The sequence below is a fragment of the Solanum stenotomum genome, chromosome 6 (genome assembly GCF_019186545.1).
Source record: "Solanum stenotomum isolate F172 chromosome 6, ASM1918654v1, whole genome shotgun sequence".
NCBI lineage: Eukaryota > Viridiplantae > Streptophyta > Magnoliopsida > Solanales > Solanaceae > Solanum > Solanum stenotomum.
Window position 1 is genome coordinate 49,686,113 of NC_064287.1, and position 10,191 is coordinate 49,696,303.

Genomic DNA, 10,191 nt, shown 5'->3' on the forward strand with positions numbered 1-10,191 from the left:
AAATATTCTTTACTCTTATGGTTATAAATATGTCATGTGAAAAAAAAAAAATTGATAAAGAATAGTTACTTTATCTGTTTAAAAAAGAATGATCTAGTTTGATTTAGAACGAAATTTAAAAAAAGAAAGAAGATTTTTTAATCTTGTGGTTCTAAATTAAAGTTATGTCAAATGTACCAAAATGTCCTTTAATCTTGTGGCCTTAAACATGCCACATGAAAAATTGAAATTAAAATGTTACCAGAAAAAGAAAAATGTCATTCCTTTTTAAACAGACTAAAAATGAAAACTTAGACAATTCTTTTTGAAATGGAGGGAATATTAGTTTTTAAAAAGAAAAGACTCGAGACAAAGGAATTGAAATGGAGAGGATATAATTATTTTTTCATACCACTTTATATGATTTTTTTTATATATATAATGAGATGATTATAACTAAACAAATATATAATTTATCTTAAATTGTAAGTATGGAAACTAAGAATTTGAATATAACTTATAAGTTATAACACTTAAATTTGTTATTTTGGAATTTAGAATTTATAAAGTCAAAATTATAACTTCAATAATGTCATAAATTTTAGGTCTTTATTTCCTTTTTAAATTGCATGCTCAAACAAACACATTGTATTTTATATTTTTATTATTTCATCAAACATATGTTATGTCTTATTTTTGTCCTTTCTAATCGTTTAAAATGAGATTAAGAATTAGTACTACATTTTTAATAAAGTTGACCGACAACTCATTCTTAAAAGCCCCTTTTTCATACATTATTATTATAATATAATGTCCTAGTTAAAACTACATAATAATAATAAAGAAAAATGTCCTATGTGACTAAAATATACACATATCAAACGTTTTAATTTTGCTTATTTCAGACATGCTGCAGCAATAATGCTGTCGACAAAAATGAAATAAATAAATAAATGAATAAATCATTATTTTTTTCTTCAAGAAAATAGTTTATAACTTTATACTATTATACATTTATATAAGTAGGGTAACCATTTGGGGTCAGTTAACATCAGGTTTGTTATGTGTTTCTCTTGTCAAAACACACATACAAAAGCACACACAAACACAAAACACAAACACAATAACAAAATCCCTCAAAAGAGTCAGAGAAGAAGCAAAGGGGAAAAAAAGGGGTTGTGAAAAAATAGAGGTTTTTGAGGTTTTCTGTTAGGAGAAGAAAAAAAACACACTTTTTATCTGTTTCTTGATATATAGAGAAGTAGTAAAGATTGTTCCTTTATCTCATTTTCATGATTTTGTTCTTTCAAGAATGTTGTAAAGATCAAATCTTTATGCAACAAAAGTCTCATGTCATCATCCACATCATCATTTTGTTCTTGTTTTTGGTGTTGTTCTCTTATGGGGTGCTAGCTACTTCAATGGGGTTGTTTTCTTGATATACAAAAAGTAGTAAAGATTGTTCCTTTATCTCATTTTCTTGAATTTTGGTTCAAGAATGTTGTAAAGATCAAATCTTTATGCACCAAAAGCTTCATGTCATCATCAACATCATCTTCTTGTTCTTGTTGCTTTTCTTCTATGGTTGCTAGCTACTTCAGTGGGGTTGTTTTCTTGGTATAGAAATAGTAGTCAAGTTTCTTCCTTTATCTCATTTTCTTGAATTTTGTTCAAGAATGTTGTAAAGATCAAATCTTTAAGCACAAAAAGTCTCATGTCATCAACATCATCATCTTGTTCTTGTTCTCCTATGGGTACTTCAATGGGGATGTTTTTTGCTGATATGAATTCACTCTCTATAAACACTCCAAAAAGTCTTGATGAGGGTAAAGGGAGGAGGAGGGGTTCTTGGGATTTTCAATTCTTGAATAAAGGTGGGCCTTTTTTTTCTTCTCAGAGTCTTGATGAAGCCCAAAATAGTGAAGAAAATAATGAGACTATTGATCTTAATGCTTCTTGTTTCAATGAAGAGAATCCAATTACAATGCATAGTACTTTTAACAGTAATAATAATAGTAGTAGTAGTGGCTGTGGTGGTAATAATGGCAAGGAAACAGAGAATGGACAATCAAAGCTTTGCGCTAGAGGTCATTGGAGACCAGCTGAAGATGCTAAGCTTAAAGAACTTGTTGCTATTTATGGCCCTCAGAATTGGAACCTTATTGCAGAAAAGTTAGAAGGAAGGTCAGGTAAGAAATAAAAATCTCATCTTTTTCAAGATTCTAGTTGATTATCGGAAATAGTCTCTCTATCTCCCCAAGATGGTCTAACGTCTGTGTATACTCTATCCTGAAAAATCTCATTTGTTCTTCAAGATTCATAATGCCCCCTTTTCATTATGTTAGATGTTGTATCTTTTTTCAAGATTCATAATGCCCCCTTTTCATTTATTCTTCTTGTTTTGGTGTGAAGGAAAAAGTTGTAGATTGAGATGGTTTAACCAGTTAGATCCAAGAATCAACAGAAGGGCATTTAGTGAAGAGGAAGAGGAAAGATTAATGGCTGCTCATAGATTGTATGGTAACAAATGGGCAATGATAGCAAGACTATTTCCAGGGAGAACAGACAATGCAGTGAAGAACCATTGGCATGTAATAATGGCTAGAAAATATAGAGAACAATCAAGTGCTTATAGAAGGAGAAAAATGGGACAATTTGTTTACAGAAGATCAACAACTACAGTAGTTGAAGAAGCAGAAAATTCAAGTGGCCAAAATTCTGTTAACCACTTTGCTGCCACTTGTAGTATGAAAATGAATAATGATGGTCCAAATGGTTGGGTTGTTTATGGACCAAATGGCTCACCCCACATGGCTGCTTCTGCTGGAGAAGCAGCACCTGCAACTCCTAGTAGCACCAATAATGTGCCTCTCTATTCTCCATACTCACCATTTTGTGCTCCCCCTTTTGACTCATTACCTGCAGGTATATATATCTCTTTCACTTTAAACAATTGTTTCATTTACATTAAATTCCTTCCACTTTTTTGATCATATTTGGTTGAACTTGAAAAAAAATACAAGTTTCTAGAAGTTTGAAGTCATAAAAAGTGAATCTTGAAGTATAAGTTGTGTTTAGAACATGATAAAAATCTACACTTTTTGCAATTTCAAGTCGAAACCTATGTTTGCTCAAACTCCTCAAAAATGTCGACGGGTGCGCGTTGAATTAGTGCTTTTTGCAACTTCATGTTGCTCGAACTTTTCAAAAATGTCGACGGGTGTGTTAATTTTTTGAAAAGTAGTGTATTTTTAAAGGATTTGACACAGTGCGACATCATTTTTGGAGAGTCAGAGCAACATAAGGTTGAAACAATTAGACAAAATTGTATGTTTCTTTGTGGTTAGTTATGAATGTTGGTTTTTCTTGATTTGGTTGAAGGTCATTGTGGGAATGAGATGATGAATATTCTAAACCAACAAGTAGGCAGATCTTGGGATAGGCAAAGGGAAATCACTCATCAACACCACCAACATCCATCTAATTCATTAATGATGATGAATAGTATGCAACAAGATCAATCACAATATGTCTTGCAGTTTCCTTATGTTACACAAATTTCATCATCATCAACAGAACAAGGACTGGTAAAAGAGGACAAAAGAAGCAACAACAACAGTGATAATACCACAATTGCACCACCAACACCACCATTTATAGACTTTCTTGGAGTAGGAGCCACTTGAATAATTGAAAAAGGTCCCCATCCCCCCCCACCTTTTGAGTCTTTACAATGAGATGGTAACAGTATTAGTAGAGCATGTAACAAGTATTTTAGTTTTTCTCATTCTGTTATTATGTGTCAATTTGTGACACTGAAATATCAAAAAGTATAAAAAAAACTCCACTTTGCAAACTGTTAACAACAAGGTGTTGTCACTTCTTTGCCCTTTTTATACATTTGTTTTAGTAGTGAGATCAAATAGTGTGACCACAATAAAGTTCATAACTTTTTGGTCATTGAAATTAAATTTTAAGGGGGAGAGGGGGGGTGTAAAGCAAGAAAAGTGGGGAAATTGAAGACATCCTTTTCTCATGAGCCTGCCAAAAAACAGGCAGAAATTCAGGGGTCCTGAACACCAAAAACTTTATATAAGTTGCTATTTTATGCATTCAATTATGGTAACTGTTAAACATACATTGGCCTCAGCAGAATCTTTATGTCACCAACGTGAGAGTGCTTATTTGGAACTGTTCCAACAGTTCAATACAAGACAATTCCTCACCCAACCACCCCTCCCCCCCTCTCATCATACAACAATATATCATGTATGCGAATTCAAATTTAGTCAAAAAAGAATGTCACATACCAAGGCGGACCCACACCTTTAGGAGGGGGTGCACGTGCACCTGCTAACTTTGAAAAAAAATCATATGTATATCTGTTTTGAAAAACTTGCAAAAACTAAGATATAGTAAACAGTGCACCCATGAACTAAGGTACTATTGGTACACTCAAAGACCAAAGTCTTCAAATTTAGGGTTCGCTTCTAACTCACATGTATCATGAGTGGTGAAGCTAAGAATTTCGATAAAGGTATTTAAGATAAATTATGCACTATGTAAGATACATACACAGTTTTTCTTTGTCCCAATTTGAATACACAAAAATTTTAAAAAATAATTAAATATTTTTTAAACTTTTAGACCTATAATTTTTTTTGAAGTTTATTGCCTTAAATTTGACAAATTTTGTGTGATTCTGATATCTTGTATGCAAGGTGGAATGCATAGTAATACGTCTGAAAAGTCAAAATTAAAGTATTTTTTTAAAAAGCTACCTTTTCTATTCCATTTTATGTGAAACTTTTTTTCTTTTTAGTCCATCCCACTAAAAGGCCATTTTACTATAATTAGAAACAATTTAACTTTAAAATACTTATTTTATTCTTAGTGAAATAATTTTCAACTACATAAATATCTAAGAATTGTTTTAAATCACAAGATTTAAAAATCTTTTTTTTGCTTAAACACCGTGCCAAGTCAAATAATTCTACATAAAATGAAACGGATAAAGTGAAAGACATTATGATAAAGACGGACTACGCGGAAAAGTAAGACAAATAAATTAAACAAATAAATTACCGCAAAATGAATAATGAAAAGTGAAAAAAAGTGAAAGGGGGTGCGGGGGTAGTGGGGTGGGGTGGAAAGGGGGGGGCATGTATACAGGTAGTTCCCTGTAATACGCATAAAATTTGGTGGAGCAGTGAGTGAAAGAGATTGCAAAATGTGCATGTTTCAACTTTCTGTTACAAATGAGTTGACACACATGCTTTTACTGACCTAATCATCTTCTTACATATTTCATCTTTTTACATACACACGGGACATGTGTTATGCTACTTGGGGTGAATTTATAGGTTAAAATATGATGTACGTAAATTCATAATTTCGTTATAAAATTAAATATTTTATGTATAAATATGTTGTAGATTTGATATGATACTATTTGTTGGTAGTTTTGCTACAATAAAGCTAATTAATACTGCATTTGATCGAATGTTATGTTGTTTACTTAGAGTGATATTTAATAAATTCTAAATTCGTCACTGGTGCGAGCTACGTGTACACTTGTAATCTAATTACTACAAGAAACAGTTAAAAGGAAGGAACTATGAGCTAGCACCCGAAATGGATAAATGGGATTATACGTACAAATATAAAAGTTCATCATTATAATAATTTCAAACTAGTAAGAAATCTTCCAAGGGAAGAAGAAGAAATAAAAAGAAAGGAGGGAAGTTTCTAAAATTAATCTAAGCAACTAAGAAATAACAGAGGTTAAAATCCTCATATTGAGAGCTAAATATATTCTATAATGATGAACTAATATAGTAGAAGTGTTATAACCATATTTATTTATATAATAATTTTATATTGGTATTCATGAAAATTTAAATGTGATATATCTGATATACATAATATATAATATGATATACAATGTCAAGAAGCATTTTCCACATCTGATTATTTTTTATATATTTATCTCTTCGACGGAACTGTTAATTATAGCATATATTGAATCCCCTATAGCTTTTTGTGTGTTTATTTTTTTCCATATTTTGAATGTTCTACTGAAAATTTTGATTCCACCACTACTTTGCCGCCGGAAGACACCAACATTTTGAACCCTTAGATTGTTGTTTGATATTTGACAAGTTTTTATTAGTTTTACATGCAATTTTACATGTTACGTACGTTACGTACCTAGTAATGTCTTCACATGAAAGCACACATTATTCTTACGTTGTTGTCCACTCCATCCCTCCATGCAACAAAATCAAGCAAGGTCCTTACTTGCACCAATACCAAGAGAGCCCGTTGAGGTTTCCGACCCTCCAGGTCTCCACCTACTTGTGGAATAGGGGGGGTTCCTTGATATTAAGGTGTCAAGGCGGTCGAAGAAGGCCACAGGTGGAAGCAACCAATGCCTTGATCATTCAATTGACTCCTTGCCCGGTGGTTTGAGAAAGAAAGTCGAGACATTCAGAAAGAGAGTTATGGCATTTCGAGGATTATAATATGGTCCTATTGATTCAATCTTTATGCTTGGCACGGAACTCTTGTTTCGAGTGAAAGGGAAAGCAGTGGCCCGCACCGCATTCACCGGTAAATTTCCCCTTTCTCACTGCTCCCTTTCTCGGTAAAGCAGAGTGAGCAGCTTCTTTCTTTGCTACTGCTGCCATACCATAGGAGAAGCNAGGTTTCCGACCCTCCAGGTCTCCACCTACTTGTGGAATAAGGGGGGTTCCTTGATATTAAGGTGTCAAGGCGGTCGAAGAAGGCCACAGGTGGAAGCAACCGATGCCTTGATCATTCAATTGACTCCTTGCCTGGTGGTTTGAGAAAGAAAGTCGAGACATTCAGAAAGAGAGTTATGGCATTTCGAGGATTATAATATGGTCCTATTGATTCAATCTTTATGCTTGGCACGGAACTCTTGTTTCGAGTGAAAGGGAGAGCAGTGCCCCGCACCGCATTCACCGGTAAATTTCCCCTTTCTCACTGCTCCCTTTCTCGGTAAAGCAGAGTGAGCAGCTTCTTTCTTTGCTACTGCTGCCATACCCTAGGAGAAGCCGCCCTTTATCAAAAATTCTATTATTTTTAATAATAAAAGGGGGTTCCAACATATTAATATATAGTGAAGTGTTCCCCCAGATTCAGAACTTTTTTTGAATACTCATAATCCGTATTAGTTAATAATCCTAGTGATTGGATTTCTATGCTTAGTCTGATAGGAAATAAGATATTCAAATAAATAATTTTATAGCGAATGACTATTCATCTATTGTATTTTCATGCAAATAGGGGGCAAGAAAACTCTATGGAAAGGACCGGAGGGAACCGCAGCATGGGGAATGTCCGCATCTCGTCGCAAGGCTCATTTTTCGTTGTGGGTCATAAGGCGGGCAGTTTTATCGGGGCTTGACTAGAATCGTAGAAAGAAGCTGGGAAAAAAAACTAAAGTGCTAACTAATTTTGTATGATTTTTTAAAATTGCCTAAAAATGATTAAGTACCTAAATAAGTTATATAAAGAGTGTATATTATTTTATGTGAAATAAATGAAGAATAACAATGTGTATTAGTACTATGAAGATTAAAATAGTGAAATGATATAATCACAATACAAATTGTATACGTAGTTTCAAACAAAGATAATCCAACTAATGTTTCTTTCTTCTGAAGAAAGAAAAAAAACCTCTCCTAGTATCGGATGTATAAGATTTTTTCCTCTCAAGATAAAACAGTTAAATTATATTGATATAGTGATAAAGCTATTTTTTGAGGTTTGTTGAGTAGTTGTCACACCCCAAATCTGGATGTGATGGCACGTGTCCATTTCCCACCGGACACGTCAGCCTAACCCAACCACAACGATAGAAAAGTAGAAATACGAGAATAAAAGATAATAAATAAGTGGAAGACTTTAATTAAAACTCAACACTACCCAGAATTTGGTTGTCACATGTACAAACCTCTAAATACAGAATTCAAATAAAAATATACAAGTCTCAGAGTATAGTTCTCGAACAGAACAAAACTGAAAGTAAAAATAACTCAAGGGCACGTCTGGAATGAACCGCTACCTCTCGAGTAGTCCCGAAGTTCAATCTGCTAAAGAAAATACTAAGCCGAATCTGAGAGAACTGTCAACCTACACAATTGTGTAGAAGCAAGGGTGAGTATCGAAAACCACAGGTACTCGCAAGTAACTCTAAACTAAGCAAAACTAGCAGCTACAAACAACTCTTTTCAATCCCAACCGAACCACCGAAACTTCAATCTAGCAGCAAACCAACCAACCTATACTAAACAGATCATATTCAACAACCAGAACCAACAGTATATCCTCATCAACCTCAGATCAACAAATAAGAGCAAGTAGATCAAATTCCACATAAGAAGGGTAAACCGATACAATTCCAACATCACAGACAAAGATACGGCAAATGCGATGCAAAATGCAATAATGATGTCATGTAGTCGTGATTCATGTCTGTCCTACGATACATATCTGTTGACGTAATCAATCCGCGCTGAATACTCAAATCAGAACCTATGGGGGCCACACATGGACCTTGTATCACCGCCGAAACCAGATCCCATCGGCATCCAAATCGTTAGCCGGAGCTAGTCCATCTCATATATCTCTAGCCGGAGCTAGTCTGAACTGTGTCTCATATCCATCCATCCTCATATCAGTGTCTCAGAACTCATGCAACAGATAGTTCACACATGGGATGAATAATGAATATGCACATGTTATCAATCACAATCATATCACGATCACATCATAGTATTACACATCATCTGTCTCAATCACAACCATATCACGACCACATCATAGTATTACACATCATCTGTCTCAATCACAACCATATCACGACCACATCATAGTATTACACATCATCTGTCTCAACATCAATGTCTGTATCAATCATAGCCTACTCATGCTCTTCTATCCCCTCAATATCAGTTATCACATGACCTATTCAACAAATTCAAGTCACATATAACACATTTAGCTCGTTTTATTCCCAATCTTTCATTTACAACAATTTCAATCAACAAATAAAACCCATCCTCAATCCCCATTACTCCCCAACACAATTAGGAAAGTAGTCATGCGTAGTCTAAGAGTTTTACAAAGTTTGGAAGCCACTTGCCTTAAAACGAACTCCAAAAGTTACTTGACTTGAGCCTTTCTTTTCCGAGTATAATCCAGATCACGATAATCTATTCAATTAATTATTCACAATCACAATTCGAGTCCAATGACACCAAAATCAAGAAATTTAGGGAAAAAGGGCAAAACGGTCCAAAAGTCTCTTACCGGAAAACGATACCCAAATCTGGAAATTTTTGATGTAAAATGATCCTTAAAGTATTTGGAAGCTAATGGTGAAAATCAATTTGAAAACGGAGTTGAAATCAATTCACAAACTCAATTTGAAGGAAAATTCACGTTCTTGAAGAAACTTAAAATATTCGGATCCGAAACCCCGACTCGAAAATGAAATATCTCTTGAAAAACATCTTACCCATGCTTAGATAAGTTCAAATATGAAATTTCATCAAAAACGGAGTTAAGATCGACCTTGAAATTCTCAATTTGTCAAACTTTAACTTTACCGGGAAGGTCCAAATTGTACGCGGTTAATATGATGAAAATAGTCGATGAATCAATAATTTTATGTTAAAATTAGTTTACCCATAACATAAGGATCGTAAATATACCTTTTTCATCAAAAAGGGAGTCCAAATCGAAAAACCCCAATTTTTCTCAAGAGATTTACGGATAGGGAAAAAAACCAGATACAGAAATTGTGAGAAAATGTCGAATTGAAGATTGAATACTAACCCTCATATTAATTCAAGAAGAAACCCGCAAGAATCACTCTATTCCGATCTCTAGAAATCCCGATATGTTCAAAATACCAAATGAACACAGTCTGAGATTTTTATAACAGTACATGGCTGTTATGCACCAGAAAAACAACAGTTAATCTTTCACTAAAAAGGCCGTAATTTCGTCATACGATAGTGAAATGACCCGATTCTTTTCTATAAATACCTTAAAATAATGATACGGACCTGCTCGTTCAATTGGAGCTCAATTTCATGCTCGTTTGCCCAGTCAAATATCATTTCTACTCGGTAAACAATTATTTCTTATTTGCGATAAAAGTCCAATCTCGGGTTAGCG

At 33.9% G+C, this 10,191-nt stretch overlaps 1 protein-coding gene across 2 annotated transcripts; it reads left to right on the plus strand.

Annotated features, from left to right (window-relative positions):
• Positions 1–1,087: 1,087 nt before the first annotated feature.
• LOC125867668 (uncharacterized) lies at positions 1,088–3,826 on the plus strand. Of its 2 annotated transcripts, XM_049548228.1 has the most exons (4): positions 1,088–1,405; positions 1,603–2,168; positions 2,392–2,904; positions 3,361–3,826. In XM_049548228.1, the coding sequence occupies exons 2-4, from the start codon at positions 1,694–1,696 to the stop codon at positions 3,663–3,665; spliced, it is 1,293 nt and encodes a 430-aa protein (XP_049404185.1). In that variant the 5' UTR covers positions 1,088–1,405; positions 1,603–1,693; the 3' UTR covers positions 3,666–3,826. The 2 variants fall into 2 exon arrangements, with proteins under 2 accessions (XP_049404185.1, XP_049404184.1); XM_049548227.1 differs by having other exon boundaries at positions 1,088–2,168.
• Positions 3,827–10,191: the final 6,365 nt, after the last annotated feature.